We start from the raw sequence: 23,802 nt of genomic DNA on the forward strand, positions 1-23,802 counted from the left end.
GATGTGCATTGAAATGGCAGAATAATGTAAGAGATACAAATGGACACCATATTAAGTCACTAAATTTATAGGTCGTCAAATAGCGCAGAAGAAAGATAAATTTGAAAAAAATATTTAAATTTAATCACTGATCAATATGTGATTACCGAACAATTTGTTTATTATACTATTAGTCATATTACAATGTTTTTAACTCTAGCAAAATATAATAAGTTTGACAGTACATTTCAACAGTTTGTGACATTTTCTACTAAACAGAAATGAGCAGTTGTAACTGCCATACCAAACTGTTTAAGGTATATAACCTATATTGGGCTCACAGTTTTATTTTATACAAACATAGGTTTATAATAACAACAGAGAACATAACAATGTGGCATTTATATTGTACAACAAAGTTATAAAAATAATTATAAAATTTTCTTATAAAACGTATGTACCAAATTGCTGTAGAAACTATTTTTTTTTTTTTTTTTTGTTATAGGTAAATATGTTTACAACAGTCAATTTTATTATAAAGATCATTCAACCCTAAGAGTGTTCATTACTAAAATTATATTCAAATGCAAGAATACTTGTCATAATGCAGTTACATATAAAATAATTAAAGAAATTAAAAGTAAATTGATTATTGTCTCTGTTTATTTACTTTGCACTACATACATAGATTAACTTTAAAACAGTGGCAACACTAGCAGAGGTCAATAATTCAGAATAGTGCTCAATCAGCAAGATAAAATGACTCAAAAATTATTCATCCAATTAAAATCATTTAACCTAATAACAGGGCCAAAAAACTATAATTTCATATTTTCAATCATTATTTCTGCATCAAAGGGGTTAGAAACCTACAGTTTACTTTCTACTTTGTTCAATTATATGGTAATCCATAATTCATAAAAAATAAAGTAATCTTAAGAGATTTTTAGAACTTTGAAAACTTTTAATGCTCAAAGAGATTTTTTTTTAATCAGACTTAGATGTTAGAACTGTAAGTTTTTTGGTTACAATATTTCGTAACTTGTTTTTACTAATAATAAACTTGTTTTACCTTTGCAATATAAAACATTTAGAAATCATCTTTTCTGGTTCTGTTGTCCAAGGTGTGTTTTTAGTAAAAGTATAGTCATTTTTATCTTATCTTTACTTCACATCAACTAGTGATTTTCACTCATTTATGACAAAAATTTAGAATGATAGTTAAAGATACAAAAGTACTTAATAATATGATACACAGTGATGATATATTTCAATCATGATTTAAAGCTCCAGTAAGATAAAAATGTTTACTCCAGAATTTAAGTCCTAAAATAATGCATTTTAATTAAAATTTCAGTAAAAAATACAAATGATGTTAAATGTATTTTCCCCGACATAGCAGACATACATTTTTAAATTCCTCTTTATGGGTTAGGTTCAGAAAAAAAGCATCAGAGTGGTTCTTTCGACCCAAAAGTATCATAAAGTGGTTAAATGATATTTTTAAAAAACATTAGGTCAGTTGTCATACTGGAAAAATTAAAGTCTATCATATTTTTAATACATTCAAAAAAATAGGGAATAGTCCCCATTTAAAGTTTGTTGTAGTTGTTACAATTTCTAAAATGACTTAGGTAGTCTTCTTGAAATGAGCACTACAAACTGTTATTTATCTTCTATAAACTAAATTTTATTTATTTGTACTTAATTATTGTTATTTGTTTCATTATTGAACGAAATCAAGAATCCCAGGAAAATAATTTGTTACATAGAGGTTTTTGTTATTTATATGCAATAAGAATTCCCAGTCTAATATTTTTATACGAACGTTTTATCTCATTTTATGATGAATTAAAATTAGTTATTTTTCTTAATAGCGCTACAGAAAAAATGTAAATATATTTTTGTATGTCATGCATTACAAATTAATCTAATACATTATACGTATTGTATAAAAAGTATATATCTCAAGTAAGGATTTACCTAGTACTTAGAATGTATGTTGACTATACTTAAAAGCAGGTTATACTCAGTTGTAGGTTAACATATTATTTTTATATCTAGAACATAATTTTTTCATAATAACACAGAAAATGAATATACTAACTTTTTTTTAAATTAATTAAAAAACACTAATCCTAATGTATCCAGTTTTTGATAGATATTGATAGGTAATGTTTACAGTATACAATTTTTAATACAGTATTAATTTATTACTTGAAAAAGTGAATCATTTTCTGTTGCTTTTCTGTGTGAATAAGGTACTACGTTCAAAAAATGTTTCACATTTATTTAAATACTCAAAAATACTATCAGGTACTTCATTCTTGAGCTGCAGTCCAAACCTAATTGTTTTAAATGACTGTCAAAACTCATCGTCATTTCCTCTCCTCCTGCTAGTCTTAGCAATTTTCATCATCTTCTTCTTTCAGAGGACTTAATAACACCATGAAGTATGTCATCATCATCCGGAAAATCAGAAACTGTTCATCAGCAGTGATGAAATCTTCCAGTGTAACTTCGTTACTGACATTTCCAGTGACTTTTTGACTGTACTAGTGTCATATCATCTTCTTCATTACTGAAACCAGATTTACAAAAACAATGGAATATTTTTTTCATCACTATCATCACTGGTCAATACTTTTGATTATTCAGAAATGCACTCCCGAAGGTCAACAATATTAACAGGGACAGTCTGATTGTTCTCTACAGTGGTTATAATTTTTTTAATGATTGTTTTACGGTAGTGAAATTTAAGATTTTTAATTACCCCCTGATCGATAACATAAAACTTGCTTTCCCACCAAACTTGTCACTGACTAAGTTTGGTGGAATCAAAATTACGACTTTACATTTTTTAATACAGAATTAATGTCTTGAGGATGTTCCGTACAATTATCAATAAAAAGTACAATTTTTTTTTTCTTCGTGGTAATCAGCTTGTCCAGCTTTTTTACCCATGTGTAAAAACATCAGTAGTCATCCACACCTTTTTGTTAAATGTGTAGTCTACTTTTAGAGATTTTACTCCTCTAAAACAACATTTTACTTTTGCCAATTACCAAGATTTTAAGTCTTTCAATCTCTAGCATGTTTGCAGCCACAACACAGTAATTCTTAGTTTACTTTATTTACATCAAAGCACAGATAATTTTTAAAACTTGTTTTTATGTTTTTTGGGGTAAACATTTGAAAAATAGACAGTCTCATCCGCATTGAAAATGTCTTTTTGCAGATATTCTTTTAAAATTGGTGTCAACACAGTCTACTTCCAAGTTTCACAGTCACTTATGCTGGCGCTTGAACTTTCTCCAGAAATTGCTTTATGAATAACTGCCATCTGTTTTCTTTCATGTTCTTTGCCATCCATTTTAAAATTGCTTCATCGATATCATTATATATGCTATCTTTTAATTTTTTCTCACTATTTTCTTTATGCTGGTCTAATTCTTACAATAACACATTCCAATTTTTTAGAATTGTAGACAATGAACTTTGTCAGATTCCAAATTTTTGCACAATATCTTTTTTTAATACCTTTGTCAGCTTTGTGTATAACATTAATTTTTTCCGAAACATTAAGGCACTTCTGTTTTGACATTGTACGAAGGCAAGTCGAAAAGTAAAATGAAATTCAAAAAATCAGTATATTTTTATTAGTACGTACATAAATGATACATGCATTATTTTTTTAACATAATCCGCTCCTATTTCCATGCACTTTTAACAAGCTTTTGAATTCCTTCCTGGAAGAAAGCTTTCGGTCTGGTGTGCACCACTTCTAGGGTCTCTTCCTAAGATCGATAATGATTCCCTCACAACTCTTCTTTTAATGGGTTAAAAAGATGAAAATCACTAGGAGCCAGGTCCAGACTGTAGGGGGGGGGGGGGGTCCAGCAACCCAAAACAGATTTTTTTTGTTATTGATGAGTCTGAGAAATGCCATTCACACCCCCCCCCCCCTATATAAATGGAGGTGTCAGGCTTGCACGGGTTTGGCTAGATATTATTAAGAGCCTATGTGTACCCGCATCCTACTGATTAAAACTCCAATCTCACTGTTTCTCCCCCTCCAGGGCCAGTCCTGCAGTTAACAATTACACAGCCCAGACGATGGCGTTAGGGTCCAGGTCCACACTCCCCATACTTCATCACCATCATCCATCCGCAAAAGTGCAGACACATGGGGCTGTCCTTTACACCTTCCCCCTCAGGTCACTTTCTTCACCTCAGTCTCTATACCCAACTTTGATTCCTTAGCGAGTGATCTTCAATCCTCTTACTGATTTGGATTCTAAAACAGGCTCCATTCCATTCTCTAATTTTTCACACTTTAGTTTTCAGGATACTTGTTGGTAGCTGTACTACATTCCACTCTTCCTGTCAACATTTATTGAACTGTTTTTTCCAGAGAAAGCCAGCTTAACCAGAGGTCTTGTCTGATCACGTCCCACCGCTGGAACTGGTAGATGCTGTGGTCAATGGTATCTTCAAGATTGCAATACCTGCATACTGGACATGTTCTCCTGCCAAATCAATGAAGGTTGGCTTCAAACTCGCCGTGTCTAGAAAGGAGCTGCGTGATATAGAAATCTACCTCACCCAGTCCTCTCTGCAACCATACATCTGTCCTCAGAATTAATTCACGTGTCCATCCATCATTAGGTGAAGTGTTCCAGGTCTCCTGCCACTCAGCCAGAAGTAAGTCCTTAGCCTCGGTCTTAGTCATACTAAGATAAACCTGTCGGAGCATCAATGCATGCAGCCGCACTGATGGAATCCCAGAGATGACCTCAATAGCATTTCGTGAAACCATCCAGTATGCCGCCACAATGTCAACGCAGCACATCTTTGAAGCAAGGATATTTTACCAATGTTCCTTTTCTTTTCAAGAGCCTCTACCCACGCAGGAACGGCATAAAATATGATTGAAGAAGCCCCCATCAGTATTACACATTGTCTAGAAGCAGTGGTTACGCATAAGCTTATCAAGATTAACAACTGTCTCAGCATGTGCCAAGGTTTGCTGAAGGTGGATGTTGTTGTTTCGGCTTCTCTCCAATCATGCGTCGAGATACTTAATGCATCCCAATGTGGGAATACTGGTCCCAACAACATTAATTTGCATTTCTCGCAGTCATTTTCTCCGACCAATGCTACTACAGAGGTTTTATTAAGCGCTAACTGTAGACCTCTCACCTCAAGCCAGCAACTTATTCGCCAAATTCCATTACTGGCAACCTTCTATTTCAGTACGTCCAGCCATGAGGAGGGTCAAATCAACTGCATATGCAGCAAGTTCAACATCTCTATCAAACTCAAGTCTCAAAAACCCATCAAAAGCAAGATCCCAGAGGAGTGGACCAACCCCCCCCCTGAACCCCACCGAACACGTCAAAAACCAACTCTCCATCTTCTGTGGGGGTTTTAAGCCTTCTGCCGTGTAAGTAACTTAATTATGTCAAGAAGACACCCACTTCTTGAGAGAATTCTTCTTTCTCAGCACGTCAATAATCATCAGCCATTGGAGAGTACCAAAGGCGTTCCTGACATCTAGGAGGACCAATAACAGGATCCTCCATCGATGCCCTGGTGCCATTACTATGATCTCTAGTCCATTCAGTTATGCGTTTCAACCCATTAATTGTGGACTTCCCACTACCAAAGCCATATTAATGAGAGGAAAGCCCACGCTTCGCTTCCAACTCGCACCAGAGCCTGTCAAGTCTAACAGTTTGCCTAGGGTGCTGAGCAAGTATATCAGATGATGTGCGGATACCTCTCCCAAGCATATCACCCTTTGGCAGCAGGACTAACCTCAATTCCAACAGGAAGGAAAGCAACAGCCCTCCAGAGCTGTATTATAGGCAGCCAATACAACCCAAGGATGTCTTGTCACAATTAATTTAACAAGAGATCCAGGGACCTCGTCCGGCCCCAGACTCTTATCTGCACTAATTCTCTTGGCAGCCAGTCTCAGATCCTCAATGGAGAATCTTTGCTCGTGTACCAGGGCTTACAATTGCAGCTGCTCTCCTCGTAGCAATCTCATCAATCCACCAGTGGACTCTTCTCTTTGCTGGTTCCTTCGGTCATCCACCACAACTGCACTCATCACACACCTCCATAAGCCCTTCAGGTGTGATCGCCCAAGCAGGGTCCAACCAATCTGCCACCCTGTTCCCAACACATTTGGCCTGAAATTCTGATAGCCACCACCTTTGTCTACAGTCAGGGATTCCTGACCTCCCACACTCCACCATGAACATAATAACCAAGTGGTCACTCGCCAATTCTTACTCACAAATCCATCAGTCCTTGATCCAATGGGCAATACTATCAGAGGATGCAGTAACATCCACAACTGAGCCTCGCCTCCTGCCAACGAAGGTGTGCGAGGACCCAGTATATTATGCATCATAAGGCCGCATTAAACGTAGCAGCAAGTATGTAGCCTTGCAGAGTAGATCTCATACTGCCTAACTCTCAATATTCGGAGTCGTAAGTGCCACAGGAATCCTAAAACTACGTATCCATACCTCCAAGTCATCAATAAATTGCTGAAACCTCTCATTTCCTGAAATCATGGAGATGAAGTCTGAGACTAGGTTGAAGTCCACAAGTTCTACAATCACAAAACCATCACATCTAGTAATATGGGATGTCACATATCTGCCAGACACATTGAGAACTGCCGCATCCGCAACTATGTCCACTATCCATTGTAGCGCAGCCACTCTTCTCAGATTGGGTTCAGTCACCGTAAGGCAGTATCTTGGTCCAGCAATGACCTCCAAATGAGATCACGAGCTATGGTACTCCTGATGGTGTTAATCTGCATTATTTTCATTTGTGAGTGCCAGCAGTCTCTGCTGCTAATCCAATGACCGACCACACCATAAGCAACATTTAGAGGGCAGACTAGTTTGCTCTTTGATGGCCCTGACCTCCACAATTATAACATTTATTACTCCTGTCAGGCCCTTTGCACTGAGAGGCGATGTGGCCACCCACCCAGCATTGATAGCAATGGGTAGCAAGCTCCTGCAAATCAACTCGGCAGGATTGCCAGCCTACCAAGATATGGCAACCAGGTCCTGCCAAAGGCAGATCTCAGTGAGGCAACCCTCACAGTAGAGTCACCACCCAATGCCTTATTCACAGCCAGTAGTACTTCCTCTTCGGTCGCCTCAGCGTCCGAAAAGATTTAGTACACCTAAATCGTTGACATGTACTATCGCCCTCCTGGCAACATCAATGAACTTGACATCAGAAGTCTTTGAGTAGAAATATTTTCCTTAAGGCTAGTAGTCGCCTTGTGTCCTTCAACCAGCCGGATTTCAATATATTCACCCTGTCCTTGGCATACTAAGAGTATACTCTTAGCCATAGTATCCCCAACAGAAGTTTTGACCTTGCATAATAAATCACCATAAGTCATTCCTTCCTGTCGTACAACCACAGTGGTAGCTCTAGGTTGATCACATCTAGCAGACATATCTGATTCTCTGGTGATACTCCAATTTCTTCTTAACAACTCCCCTTAGTTTCCCTTTAGTTGTAGAGAAAACCAGCGGGCAATTCTCCACATCTAAATTCCACTCTGAGGGAGAACACCTGCCTCGTGAAATGTCTTGTTGCCACACCACCCCCTCTATTCCTAGCCATTGGTGGCTTAATCAGAGGAAATCTTGCCCTCAAACTGATCACATTCCACAGTCATCAGTTGGCCTCATGAGATGCCAATGATAAAATGCCTCTAAAGACATTCACATCAGTAAATTCCGCCCTAGTCAAGTTTTCCTTCTAATAGTTAGGTGTCCTTCAGATAAACATAACTCCACCACATAGCCCTCAGGAAATACTAAACAAACAGCCTAGCTATAGAAGATCAAAGATCCTGTGCTCTATTACCATTCTACCATCACCTAAACTGTATGTACCCACTTCACAATATGATCATTTCAGTAATTCCATGCCACAACCACATGTTAATAAATTTAGAGATGGAGTGCTAACCTCCAAAAGAAATGTCGCAGAGGACCTCAGGTCTGATCCATTTGGGGGGCGATTCTTCACATCCCACCTGTAGGAGAAAACACCTTGCCTTGTGACGCTTCCGGACACCACTTCCCCCCTTGTTCGTAGCCCTGATAGGGCAATTCTCCACATCACCATTCCCCCGATGGGATAAGATCCCTCCACGTAGCGTGTCTGGTCGCTACACCACCCCCTCCGTAACTTGCCAGTTGTGGCTTTAACAGAGGTAATCTTCTTGTCCTCTAACTGATCACATTCCAATTTGCTGAGTCCCGCCTCGTGAGATGCCACCAATGCAGATGCCGCAAAGGACATCTACATCAGTAATTCCGCCCCAGTAAAATTTTGCCTTCCGAAGAAGACTTCAGACACCAAACACTACCTCGTAACCCTCAAGAACTAAGCTAAGAGCCTAAATGCGGAAGCGCGAACCCCGCGCCCAGTTTCAATTATTAATGAGCCAATTCCGTGAACGTCTCGTAATTCGAGGCAAATAAACAACAACTTCCCACCAAAAGTGTTGATCGCAACAACAAAATTTAGACCTAGTTCCCTTTGAGAAATCAGCTATCTCTTAATAAACCCTGACTTGGGTTAATTTAAATAAATGAAGTTAACTACGGGCTCTGGTCTGGTCGACCAGGAAGAGGCGAATGAACGCCTACTCCCACTCAGCTCCATCGCAGAGTCCCGCGTGACATTCACCACCATAAACCGCCGTCAAAACGCCGCTTCATACCATGGCGTGAAGCCGCGTTCCGCCGACGGTGTCGTTTGTTCATTCAAAATGCCCTCGTCAAAGCGCCACCGCACCCCCCCAGCTGCATCGAATTCCACGACCATTGGCAGAGGCCGCAACTCCGCCGACAATTTAACAATTCAAATTGACACCTCTTATTAAATAACCGTGGTTCGTTGCCGAAGCGCCTACCTTCGGTCAATCAAACTGTCCAGACGGACCCTAGACACCTCGGTTCCTACTCTGCTAAATTCCCTCGGCCGCCCTGCGTTGGACGAGGAATTTTAGGAAGCCAGCCACAATTGTCCGTTCTCTGCGAGCCTTCCAGTTGACTTGCAGACTTAAGAAGGAGTTTACTCTCTCAAGTTCCCTACTAACTCTGGTACGCTCAGCTTCGTACCGCGGACAAATGTATAGGACATGGTCCATCATGTCATCGACCCTACATTCCGGACAAAAGCCAGAGTTAACCAACCTAAACCTAGCCAAACAAAAAAAATGGTTCCCTAAAGGCACCATGTCCCAAAAGAAATTTATTAGTATACAGATTGGGGGAAACCCAACTAATAGCACGCAACTCCCTAACATTTGGAAAGATATCATGCGTATATCGACCAATAGAAGAATTGTTCCACCTAGCTTGCCAAGAGTCAAAACCTTGGTCTTCCCCGCATACGCCCTGCTGTAAGGCCTCCCTTCTTTGAGATATATCGCTGGCTACGTTCCGTAGCCAAAATATCACCAGGTTTCATGCCAGCAATCACAGTGACTGCCTCTCGCGAAACAGTCCTGTAGCCGCCAACAGCTAACAAAAGAAGACGTTGAGCTCGTAAAAGAATGAAATGATAGACTATAAGCCCAGACGGGCGCAGCGTACAACATTATGGCATCACAGACACCTTTATAAAGAATACACATGGTGCGGTAATTCAACCCCCATTCGGGATGATGACTCTAAGAACACCGAAGAAAGCATCAATAGCATTCTTCGCTACAAACTGGAGGTGCTCCTTGAAAAGAAACCTCTCATCAAGGATAACACGCAGATACTTTTGAACGGTGAAATACCTAATTGGAAGGCCGTCCAATACAACCCGCGGATGGCGAGTTGCGGCTAGCCGGGCCCTTCAAAATCATCATAGTGGGTTTCTCCGCACTGAAAAGCATCTTGTGCTTAAGACTCCACAACCTTAGCACCCTACATGCTTGTGTTGCTCTGAGCTCGATCTCGGCACGCGAATTGCGTCCATCAGCATATGGTTAGAAGTTAACCTACTATTGATTCGAAGGTACAGGGCCTTCTCGAAAACCTTACCTACTACAGGCAAGAGCATCGGAGGACAGTAAGAGGAGCTGACAGTGGGATCCTTGTCGCCACCCTTGAAAAGCATGCTCGTTTCCAACATGCTGGGAAGTGCCCAGCAAACAGCAACCTATTGAAAACCCTAGTCAATACACCAAGAATCACAGACAGCGTGCGAACAAGGAGTTCCACCGTGATACCATTATTCCGGAGGCTTTGTTCCTAGCCAGGCTGAAAATTACTTCACGGACTTCCGCCTCAGTAATTTCAGAAGACACAATGTCAGGATGAAAACCTGCAACTTCCTCCCGGACACGTCGATGATACGAGGTCTTAGCAACCTCAGTATCATCTGGAAGTAGTTCGTCCATTAGATTTGTAAGGACACGATCTTTATCAACAACACCATCTCGGGTCGAGAGAGCCGACAGAAGAATGTCCTTTTTTCGCTTATGACCAAGAACTCTATAGGCAACATCCCGTGGATCCTTATTTCCCTGCTCTTGAACAAAGAGCGCCAGTAATCACGCTTAGAAGACAAATCTTACGAAAATACTCTGTCCTCTTCCGCCGATAATCCGCAAACAAGACTGCACGGCGATCAGGATCGCCCGCACGCTGTGCGGCTCTCCTGAGACGGCCCACAGTCCGCTTTATCGCAGTCAATTCCCGAGTCCACCATCCAGCTACTCTCTCTCGACCAGTACTTCGAGGGATAGAGCGTTCAGCGGCTTCAACCACCGCAGAAGAAAAATTCTCTGCCAGGTCATCTAATGGGACCTCGTCCAGGGTGCGAGCGAAAACCCGCAGCCTGGCCGAGAGAATGTTAGAAAACTTGGGCCAATCCGCCCACCTGTGCAGAAAGCGCCCCAGCTGAACAGGAACGTCCGCTCTAAAGACATCAAGCAGCCCACCTACCCAATCAAAAACTATTAGCCGATGATCGCTTTCGCAATCATCGACTACTGACCAACTGAGAATCCTACCAGGGATGTCCTTACCCATGGTAACATCAATGTTGGTACCATTAAAGGCCCTGCGCAAACCGACTGCACCGGCGAAGGTAGACAACTCGCCTACTACATTGAAAACATCAAACTGATGCTGCGCAATGAAACCTTCGATTAATTCACCGCTGTCGTCCGAGATCCCACTGTACCAAAGAAGCGATTTGGCGTTCGCAACAACTCCTATACGAATAGGACGACCCGCTACCAGCCTAACAATTCTATCCCATCTAGTCAAGTGTTGTTCAGTGGGATCCCTGTACTGAAAGTACAAACTTACAACAACCAGGTCCAGATCATCCACGGCAAGCTTAACAACGACGTGATGCGTGTCAGAGGCCTGCCGTACTATCTATCAATATCTAGACACTATCTATAGACTTGCTGCACAAAACGGCGGATTTACTATCACCAACGTAAAACTTATTCCAGCCTGAAAAACCTGGCAGATCACCCTTGACCTTGGGTGTTGTAGAAGAACATCGAGGCTCCGTTTCTCAACAACCTCACCTAACTCTACTTGGACTGCATAGGCTCCCCGGGCATTGATTGAACGAACCTCAACATCAAGAGAGTTGAAATAAATCTCAACTACTCTGAAGTAAAAACTACACTCCTTGCTGTTAACTGAGTGCCTATGACTTTTGCGCAACCTTTTACAGTTCACGCAAGACGGAGCTTCCTTCTTTTGCAAAACTTGGCCCTGTGGCCGAAGCGACAACAATTAAAGCACCTCTGGACGTCAAGGTACTCTTAACGCGACAGGATGCGAAGTCCAAGAAGATTCGTCCCTCCGACACGAAAATCTGGTGGAGACCAGCGCTTAGTTCAAAAACCTCGTGATACCATGGGGCATCACGCTTTCCAGTATTGAAGACTTGCCTGCACTCGTTTTTGAACGAAGCCTCATCCAAATCGGTGTTTTGTTTTCAAATGAGAGAGAATACCCACTCAGTTCTATCCAGATCAGTTCTCAACATTTGCATATATTTGTCAGACATATTTTTCATGACCTTCAAATCCTCATTGACTCCCCTAACTAACTTCCAAATCCTGACAAATATATGTTCACTGTTCCAAATACTCTGTTCACTGACAGAGTAATAATCTTCTTAGTCATGGAATGACTTTTACATAAATACTGAAGTCCCTTTATCTCCTTTCAATTAATGTTTCAATCTCCAACGATCACCTGAATCACTACCAGGCACCATTCATTGTTTTTTAGGCTTCTCCCTGGGCCCCTTATCAGGCACACCAGCCTTAAGACACATCAGCGGTACCAGTTGACAGCGTAATGACAGGTGATCTGGCAGTTGCCTTAAATCTTCTAAAGGAAGCCTCAAATTCCATTTCCTCATGAGGTTCCTCCTAGGAAGGGGAGTTCACCAGATAATGAGATTTGATAATGAAATGATTTAACAAAGTTACTGTACATCAAACTTAAAATACAGAGTTTTTTACCCAATTTATTGGTTTTCACCCCAGATTTCTCAAAAACTACTGCAGATAGAGTTCTGGGAAGAAATTAATTTTTCAGGTCAAAACTATAACAAATCACTAATTCTGCTAATTAATTAATGTCCTAAGAATTTCAGTATGACCTCATTTCACCAGAGTAGTTGAAATCCGAGTGAAATGTTTCACTACCCATAACTTGCAAATGAATTTTTGAACATATGAACTTTTTCTATTATATTCATGAGCAGAATAGGTTATGAAAGTTCTGGGAGAACTGTATGTGTGTGTGTGTGTGAGTGTATGTATATACATATATATATATATATATGTATGTGTGTGTGTGTGTGAGTATATATATATATATATGTGTGTGTGTGTGTGTTTGCTGTGTATATGTGTGTATGTGTGTGTGTGTGTATGCATGTGTGTATGGGTATGTGTAAGGGTGTGTGTATGTGTAGGGTATGTATATGAGTGTGTGTGATCACATTAAAAATTTAATTTAATCATGAATTTTTAAAAAAAAAGCTTGAAAAAAGTCACAATTCATCATTTTCATTAAAAATACTACGAGATAATTTGGAGATTCTGAAGAAATAGAATTTTGAATAATGATAATAATGTCACTCTGTGCAAACAGGAAAATCGTTCCTTGGTATTGCTAGTTAGTTATCTCAAAGTAAAATGTTTACAATAGTTTTCTGAAAAGAAATTACACTGAAGTTTGGTGTACTAAATTTATATAACAATTGGTTATTAATTTTTATTACTATTAGCTTATAAATGTTTTATAATAATGTTCAAATAGCAGATTAACTAGCCCTTTCCACAGAAAACTTGGCCGAATTAAAGCAGTTATTGACAAATGCTATTATGGAGGGAAAGGTACATACTAAGACCAAGATTATCTTTCTCTAGGTGCATGACATGGAGAGCGGCATACAGCCGGTTGAAGTCCAACAAGTGCTGTCTGAGGCCTTTATTAATATCAGGAAATATTTTTTAATAATATAAAAAAATAAATATTTATTAATATCAGGAAATATTTTTTAATAATATAAAAAAATAAATATTTATTAATATCAGGAAATATTTTTTAATAATATAAAAAAATAAATATTTATTAATATCAGGAAATATTTTTTAATAATATAAAAAAATAAATATTTATTAATATCAGGAAATGCCGGAAGATATCAGTGACAGTCAAACCTGGATTCAGAGAAACTAGTTACAAGGCGTCTGCTTCCTGCACTAATGGTCTCATCCCTGCTGCAGAGAGGTAGGGTCAAGATAGGGCTTGTGTCATGCAGAGTAGATCTACCTACGAGGTGCTAATGCCTGGAGTCTAACCATACAGCCAGAACCTGCAAAGGTGCTGATAGGTCGGCTGCATGCTTCAACTGCAGTGGTGAGGGGCACTGCGCTGCAGAGTGCAGGACTACTGCAATATGCCTCAGGTGTAGCTTAGAAGGGCACCACACCAGAGCGGCAGCATGCCCTGGAGAGGCTAATACGGAGAGACATAGTAGGAGCCAGGGGAGGACTGGACACACTTTAATCTGTCGATGAGGATACTGCAGGTGAACCTGAACCATGCAGTGCTGGCACAGGACCTTCTGGTCAGTTATGCAGTGAAGGTGGACACATATGTCATGCTCATTGCCAAACTGCACGCTTCTTGACCGCATCCTGGTTGGCTCAAGTCTGAGGAAGAGACTGCTGTGATCTGGTGCTGTACGGGAGTCCCTGCCTGTTACCTACAACTAGGACAGAGCTGTGTAAGGACAAGGATGAGAGGGGTGACCCCTACTTCTGTGAGACCAGGGACATTCTGCTCATGGGATCTGATGGTAGCCACTGATAAGTGATGTGACTGTTTAGAGTGCTGGTGTGGCTGAGGTTTCTGTCTTGACTGCTGTGCAAGTGTGTACCACGTGGGTGTGAGAAGCTTTATCCTGTTTCCTGCATGGATCTTATGCAATATATTGTTGTCAGTTTGTGTATTTGATGTGTTGTATGTGTTGATTTAAGTGGTGTTTGTGTGGTGTGCGACATCTTGTTGGTTTGTTATGACTGTGTGTGCAGGTGTGTATGGGCAATTCCCCCTTCATTATGAAATAATTTATTACCTAGGAACCAGGAAAGTACCAGGAAGGGGGAAAACCAGGGATGGAGGTTTTGGTTTTGGTTTGCTTCGAATTTCTCTTGCCACCACCCCATTCGGTCACCCTAAAGCATAAGACCGAATGTCTGTGCCACAAACAGCTACTGAGCCTCAAAACAGTTTAGCGACCAGTGTCCTAACAAGCTCCTAAAGCTAACCTAAACGCATGAGCAGAATAAGCATGGTACCATACACCACTTGCCTCATGTCCCACCACCCAGTTGTCATATCACTAAAATGGTTAGGCGCACCCCATCAACTACTAAAACATATATGATCAAAGACAGCAATTCGCTGCCATGCCTACACCACTGAATGTCAGCAAGTACCTGTCCACCATTAAAACGCTTTGACCCTTAATATGCCTGGTAGCCAGCCATATATATATCAGTTAGCTTCCCACAGCAGTGAGGTAGGACGAGTCTTTCCCCTTAGGTAAACTACTGATGTCGGTTGAACAAAGCAACCGCATCAAGGAACTCCCACATAACCCGACAATGTGGCTCTCACCACATTGACTCGCCGCTTGTGAGTGGCCAATTTCCCCCTTGACCTCTAAGTTCCAGGGTAGCCAGAGTTCTGACCCCCCCCCCCCCCACCCACCCAGAGCATAAATTAAGGCTCTGCGCTGGGCACTCCTTAAATTTTGAACAAGTGCTCGATTTCTTTCCAACCTTTGCGCTCAGACGGACGCTGCGTAATAGGTCATACTTTCAAAGACACCTCGGTACACCATGTACAAATGATGCCCAACAGCCTGTAATCCTTTAAAGCAATCCTCCTAAGCTTGAGCATCACAGAGATGGCATCTGCCGCTACTTGCCCAATGTGGTTGCTAAACAGCAACTTCTCATCAAACAAAAACCTATGTACTTATGAACTCTTAACTCGGCTGATTACACAGCCTTTATACTTAATACAGGGGTTACAACTATGATAATTTGTCTGCACCCTTGAGAAGCATAAACCTCATCTTGGGCACAGAAATCTTTACATTTTGAATGTCCATCCAGCCCTCTGTGGTTGACAAAGCCACCTGCGCTCGGTCTTCCAGCTGCAGTTGTGAGTTATCACGAACTAACAGGAGACGGTCATCAGCAAAAGGCTGAGCCGTGATCCCTTCCAGGAATGTCAGTCCCAAAAATCCGTTGAATATCAGATTCCACAGCAAGGGACCGAGAATGGAGCCCTGCAGCCTTGCCCTGGTGACGGACTTTTCCACAACTAGGTGCCCGTCCTTAAACAGAGCCGTGCAATCAGACAAGTTGTCATGTAATACGGCCTGCAGGGCTACAGGAACATTGCGGCGTTCCAACTCATAGAGGACAGAACACCAACACAAGGAAGAAAATGCTGCTATGTCAATAAAAATTGCCAAAACATATTTAGTCTGCGCTTTCCACCTCAGCAAGAGCATTTACGATGTAATCCTCGGTGCCAACCCCTTTCATGTAACCAAACTGGCCTCGATTTAGAAGCAAGTTCATATCAATGCTTTTCAAGAGCCGTTCCTCAACCAGACTTTCAAGCAACTTGCCAATTACCGGCAAGAGGCTGAAGGGGCAATTAACTGCTTACCTCACTCGGATCCTTTGCTAATTTTAAGAGCACCGTCACCAAAGCCACCTTCCAAAGTCGGGAAGCAGCCCCAGCAGCCCCTCTGAGAACAGCCTGCCAAGCAGCTCTCTTATGCCAAGTGGTTCTCTTATGAGATGATAAAACATATCTAGGTCAAGTTGGTAAATCCCCGATGCCTTTCTCAGTGCCATTCGAGAAACCACTCCGCCTATATTCACAGGATCCACAGTCCATATGTCTGGAAATAGTGTCTCCGCCCTAACACAAACTTCTGCTTCACCCTTCAGAGCATCTGGAAACAGAGTATCCAGGAAGCCTGGTAAGTCGTCACAGATGTTAGAGTGCGGTCACAACCATCAAACCTGCATCGAACACTGGAAAGCACATGCAGAGGCTTTGGCCGGTAACATGACTTCACAGGCTGCCAGGGTTGCACTGCAACTCGCACATGGAGTCTTGCCAAAACTTGAGTTTGACTTCCTTGATGGCATGAACGTACTCATTACAGGCACACCGGAAGATTCCCAGACCCTCAGTGCGCACATCATCAACAATAATCCCCATTAGGTGGTGACGCTGGTATCTTCTCCTAGCAGACCTAATTCTTGCGCACAGCATGCTAAGGTCAAACGACCACCACTTTTTCCCAGTAGGGGCAGAGGTTTAGTCAGTAGTGCGCAGGTAGTATGAGAAGTATGGAGAAATGTTAACTGAACAATAAGAATGTTTATTAGGTAGTATCTGGTAATTGCACAAAAACATAGCACTACTATTTTGCCATTACTTCAACAAGAGAGCTAACATGAATTGGAATAGTATATTTTATTATACTGCTTTCAGCTCTGCTTGAAGTCTGCTGTTTAGTTAACTTCTGTAACAAAGTACAAATATGAAATGTGAAGTAGTGAACTGTAATTACCTTCTCTAGAACAATATTCTCACTGCGCATCACTTTATTGACACCTTACAAATTAACATCAAATATGTGACAGGCACCACTATTACTTAATCTTACAGTTACAGATTGCTACCTAATTAAGTATGCTAATCACAACATCAATGTTAATGTAAAAAATTTCTATTCTATATATATTGATGCCATTGCTTTTTTCTACCAAAGAGTATAGTACTGATCTTACAAACCAGAAGAAATTAAAATTTGTGTCAAGGTAGTTGTTTCTATGGAGCATTTTAGTGAATATTGTCAATAAAAATTTTAATGAATATTGTGAATTAAAACTTTTGACTGGTTAGTTGGACTATTCAATTAAGAAATAATTTACTGGTATAAAAATTACAAACCCTTAAACCATCCAGGTTTTTATAAAAAAGAAAGACATAGTATTTTTATTTATTTTTTTTTTAATTGTTTAACTTCATGTTAAGTAAAAGTTTTTATGTTCAGTTTGTAATTATTAAAAGTATATGAATTATATAAAAGTTGTTTACCAGATGAGCAGCCAAGCACGTTACTAATGCCAGTAGTGGACTGAGGTGTCGTTTATAGCAGTGAATATCATCTGCATTTTGTTGGATTAACATACTAGTCAAATAGCATATTCCACACACTGAGCAAGAAACTACTTTGGCTACCATTCTGTTAAGTATGCATGATATGAAGGTTTGTAGTTTCTGAGCATGTCTGTATACTTTCAGGAGTGTCCTGTGTCCCATATCAAGTCACACATAACTAAATGCTCCTACAACAAATGTCAGGCCAACAACTGTAGGCAACTATATCAAATAAGAATAGAGTCAATTACTATACCCTAAAATAACTTAAGAGAAATTTCAGAATTTCTACTTTAAACAAGCTTAATAAACCTACACAGTTGCAGCTGATTTCCAACATCTGTAACCAACATCATTAATTATACAACCAAAACCTATCTCAAGTGAAGAAAGATATTTTTAACAACTATTAAATATACATACCTTTATTAGCAACTAGAGCTAATACTGGCTTCTTGTCTCGAAACATTCGCCGTATGGCCTCAATCCAATCAATCAATCTTGTGAAACTGTTGCTGTTCGTAATATCAAAAACAAGCATTACAACCTATAAAAAAACAACTTAATAAAAACATCTATAAAGAACAAGCTATAACCATACAAAAAAGTGTATTTCAATGAAAAATATAATTAAATTTCAACAAATGAAATCAGCTAAAAAATTCTACAATATAAAACTAACCCCACAATATAAAAATAAAATTGCAGTTAGAAGAGAGAGCAACCATGCACATGCACACATATGTGAGCACCCACACATCTACAATTTTTTGAAGTACCAAAGGAGTTATGCAATAAGATGCAAGAATTATGCAAGAATACCACAAATTTTTACTTTTTTATTTTCCTTTTACGAATCATTAAAAAAATTATTTTTCATCACATGTTACTTGTTTAAATATCTGAAAAGTTTTTTTACTGGTAGTTAACATATTAAATGAGAAAGTTTTGTTTTCTCTTCACATATGTGTCCATAAGTAAAATGTTAAAAAAGAAGTTATTTACAGATCCCAACCTTTCAGTTTACAAGCACAATTTATTTATGCACACTGATGTTGAAATTTTTATAAACAAAGGGCAATTCTTTTATCTTGCTTTAACTATTTTTTTTTAAAAAGGAGACTAATCATTAAACATCCTCATTCATTCAAATACAATGTAACAGGAATTTTTTCATTAAAAATAAAGATATTAGATAACATAAGTATTTCTAAAAAATCACTCAAGGAAAACAGATTTAAAAAAGAGAATAAAATAATACTTTAAATTCTTGCCTACTTTCTGTCGCCATTAGAGAAAAATATGCAAACTCAAGTTTCATTCTGTTTAATTCAAACAATATTTTGTTTTTAAATATTTACTCTGTTTTTGGACAATAAAAATCATTAAGAATAAATTAAAGTACTAAATTAAATCATTAAATAAATTAAGAAAGGTTGACTTGACTGTTATTTTCTATCCTTCCTAGCAATGACACTAACATTTGACGCATTTCAAGTACCTCCATTCTCAAAACAACTTTTAGCACTCTGCGGCAATGCTAGGAAGGGTATAAATAGCACTCAAATCGATTATGATAATCCTAGTGGAAATATAAAATATTGTGAAAATTTGAGAAAGATTTTTTTTAAATATGGTAAGGGGTCACGTCAAATTTATAATACCTCCAACCTATAAATTAAAAATGCAATTCCACGCATGAAAAAATTTAAAAGATATTTTTTTAAACTTTCAAACTAGTGCATATTTTCTGAATTTTAGAAGTGAAAAAAGATATATTTTGATCGGAGTGATGAGATAGTTCTAGCCACTAGACTCAAATGTGGGCAATAAAGTTTAGAAATCTTGACTGAAAGAAATTAAATAATTTTGTAAACATTTTTTTATGATAAATAAATAAATTGACAATTTCCAAGCAGTTCCTTTCATAGTTTTAGAACTCAAAAAAATTTATTTTTACAAAACCAGAAGTAAAAACATATTTAAATCTAATAAATCTCATATCATTTATATTTATTTTTCTTGTAAGTATTATATCTCTTAATTTGTTTATTTGTTATTGCATAAAAACTAAAAAAATATTTCTTCTCTTTATCAAACACAGTAAAAGTTAAATATTTAAATTCTTACAATAGCAATAAGCTAACCCCCAATAATTTTTACTATGAAGGATGATATTGAATTTTGTAGTGAGTAAAAACACCATGCCTGACCAGGATTCATATCCAGAACCTCAAGATTAAAGGATACTGCAACCACTTGGTTAAGGAAATTTGATAAAATAGAAAATTAAAAGTGAATATAACAATTGTATTCTGTCATTTAATTTATGACCAATCTAAAGTGTTGATACCGATTGAAAGCATTAATGCACAATATTATCAAAAGTAAAAAAATATCTTTTAAATCCACCTCACTAATTCACAAAATATGTATTGAATATTCACTAAAAATTGTTCCAATTAATTACTTTAAATCATTTAATAATAAATCCAGCTATAAAAATGTAGATATCTAAAAAACAGTACTTTTTGTAATAATACAATATTACTTTCATTTGGTTTCACCAAATAATAACTAAATAGAAAAGGAATAATGAACGCAAATAAGATTCTACCTACAATTATAAATGTTTGTAAACCAGACACAAATGACCATCAGATATACAACTCATAAGTAATAGCATTATTTTATGATTATTCATAATTTATGTTTATAATAAACCACAAAACTTCTTAAATTAATAAATGTGAACTTTTACCTGAGCACCAAATAGATATTTATCAAACATACTACCACCCAATGCCTGGCCACTAATATCCCATATAACAAGTCTGAGTGGCCTATTTCCTTGCAAAATAGTTCGCTTTAAATAAAAATCAACACCAGCAGTTGGGTAGTACTGTCGACTGAAATCCTCATAACAGTAACGTGAAGCCAAAGCAGTCTGAAACAAAATTTTAATGTTATAACATTCCATAAGGATTATTAAACATACACAAATTGTTAAGAGATTGGTGGAGGAGAAAAAATGAAAAACAAAAGTGGTGATGAAATTGCTCTCTGTTCAGGTTGTATTTTTTAAGGTACAATATTTAAGGTACTTCTTTAGTTAAAATGAAATTGAACAATTTTTAAAAATTTTGTCTAATACTGGAGAGATGGAAAAATAAAACAATATTAATTAAAATATTCAAAATAACAGATTTTTGGTTAGAGGATTTGAAACAGTATGGAATGCTACGCAAAACTGACAACATTCAAAACAGTTTCAAGGGATAAAAAATGATATTGTACATATAACAGTGTAGTCCTAAAATGGTACTTCACTATTATAATTTAGAATAACAACCTGTTTGAGATTAATGTAATAAGTCAGGAATAACAACAATTGACAGTACAGAGTATTAAGTGAATACTATAGTATTTTACTGTTTTCAAAACTAAGTTCCAAAGGCTTATTATTATATCTTTATTATTATAATACTACAGCCACTAAAAGTAAATATTAATAAACTTAATTGGTTCAGAATTCACATCAGAATCTCACATAAATTATAAATATCTATGAAACATAATATTTATGATAAGATTTCAACCAGTGCAATCTGAAAAATCACAGTATGGACAATTAAAACAACACAGGAAAGTAGTAGTAATTAGTAATTTATTGGCTGTCATACCTCTCAAAAATTATATTGCCTAATAGGATGTCTGAGGCAGTTCTATAAATAGAACTGACAAATCAATCACAATTTTACAACTTACTTTATCTAATCTGTTAGTAAATGTTACATGTTGCTCATACAGTAAATTTATGAAATACAGATTATTTTTGGATCTAATACAGTACCTTCCCCAATGGTGTAGCATATTGTATTGTTGATACTGTTTTTTTTAGTACTTAGCAAATCCATTTAGTAATGTTCAAATAGTACACCAGTTACTATTAAAATTAAAATAATATGTTATTATACACATAGGATTTTTGTTGAATTTGTTTAATATCTTAATTTTGTAAAATGTAAGCAGTTAATATGCGTGTAGTTGAAATCTGTTCAATTGTAAAATGTCACTTTGTTCAATGCTTTTGCATGTCATTTGTAAAATGTGCACATTGTGCAGCAACCTGTGAAATTTTATAGACATTTATCTACACTTGTTTTTTTGAAAATCAAAAACATAAAACAAAATCCGACACTAACCTTTCCTGAAGAAGGTTCTCCAACAATCACAATTTTTATTTGTTTTTCCAGATGTTCGTTACCCATAACTGACATCACATACAAGAACGGTTAATGTACTCACAAATGTCACAATAACTTACTTTCAAATTTTACTGATATAACCATCCAGAGACTATAAACAAATAAACACTGAGAACTCAACATAATTTGTTTTAACACAGAGATAATTTTCAAAAAGAAAGCTACTTATTCCTCAGTTTATTTTATTATACGAAACACATTATCAGTGTGAGAACATATTTTCTCCTACATTAATAACAACCATAACCTCTCAAAAAAATTTTGACGAATGGAAAAACAGTCAAATTTATCTTGGCCTTCCAACTTTTGCCTTTGTCATTAAGAAATATACAGTTCACTAATTTTGTCTCTGTAAAATTTGCTATATTCATTGTCACACTAAACTTGTGAAAATATTGTAAAATCAATTCAATTCACTTGTAAATTTATTATTTATAACTGTCGATAAAAAAAACTAGTCACTAATAATGCTAAATTACTTTTGCGAAGGTTATGGATCAATTGTTGTAATAATAAAAATAATACATAGCCACAAGTGATTTTGTTTTTTTTAAATATCTCTTGTGTTTATCTTATCGAGGAAATCGTTGGACAATTATATATAATGGTCTTATTTTTTTAGTGTGAACAAATTCGAAAATTTGTTGAGTAATCACGATTGACCACCTGCTTTGCTATCAGTTTTTCGATGTTCTTCCTTTAAACATTAAATTCTAGTGCCTTTGTACTAAAGCTGATTCGCTTTTAATCGGTTTCTGCAGTCCAATATAAAATTATACGGATACCACTTTTTACCTGATTACTTGACTACAAACAACTGGATAGTCTCTAGAACTGATAGGAACTATCGTGAAACTAACAAAACTCGAGGAGACTCCTTGGCAGCACTTTGCAACAGAATATAAAGTTTTACAGGAAATGGCTTGGAACTGTGTTTTGGTTGAGATGTGAATGAAGGATGCTTATAACATTTTAATTTGATTCATCCCTGAAGTGCTAATTTGATATTTTAATCAGTTGTGCAGTGAACTTTATTTTAAGCGACACAGAATTATGATAAGCAATTTTACCCTGCCAGGAATTGATTTGACTGATTGCTTCCTCAAGCCCAGCATTCAATACTATGTGAAGAAAAAGCTTCTTTTTACTTCCTTGTACGAAATAAAGGAAGTATTGAGATCGCGAAATATTTCGGTTTTCAAATTTCAACGGAAATAATCATTTTGACTAATTTCGGTGTGACATGTACGTACGACATGTACGTATCTTGCATAACTCAAAAACGATTAGCCGTAGGATGTTGAAATTATGGATTTCGGATTGTTGTAATATCTAGTTGTGCATTTCCCCTTTTGAATGCAATCAACTAAACCAAAATCCAAAACAAATTTGTATTTTGGATTTTTTTCTTAATTACAATAATAAGCCCTCATTGAGAGCTGTTCAAAGATGTCATAAGTGATACTTATTTTTATTGCTTCCAAAGTTATAGTGAAATAAAACTTTAATTACTGGAATATTTAGATCTTACAAGTGGAAGGCACATTGGTTAGAATCAGATTTCATCTCCTTTTTTTATCTTTTTTTTTAATTTAAATATATTGATTTAGTAATAATTATTAATCACTGATTGTAAAAAAAATTTACAATAAATAATAAGGAACTTTCTTATTAAACCGGAGGCCACCTGTTTTCAGAAGGAAGAATTTTTTAAAAAACTCAAACATTTGGTTAGATTACATTAA

The 23,802-nt window shown here is 37.4% G+C and overlaps 1 protein-coding gene across 1 annotated transcript in view; it reads right to left on the reverse strand.

Moving 5' to 3' along the window:
- Positions 1-22,956, reverse strand: part of LOC142330522 (ras-related protein Rab-28-like) — a 37,055-nt gene extending 14,099 nt beyond the window's left edge. The window contains exons 1-3 of the mRNA XM_075375859.1: positions 21,995-22,956; positions 20,551-20,736; positions 18,213-18,336 (exon numbers count right to left, since the gene is read on the reverse strand). Of these exons, the coding sequence (XP_075231974.1) occupies positions 18,213-18,336; positions 20,551-20,736; positions 21,995-22,069 (385 nt within the window). The 5' untranslated portion in view covers positions 22,070-22,956. The remainder of the gene's footprint in view (positions 1-18,212; positions 18,337-20,550; positions 20,737-21,994) is intronic.
- Between the last annotated feature and the right edge of the window lie 846 nt (positions 22,957-23,802).

Source organism: Lycorma delicatula, chromosome 1 (genome assembly GCF_047948215.1).
Source record: "Lycorma delicatula isolate Av1 chromosome 1, ASM4794821v1, whole genome shotgun sequence".
Taxonomy (NCBI): Eukaryota; Metazoa; Arthropoda; class Insecta; order Hemiptera; family Fulgoridae; genus Lycorma; species Lycorma delicatula.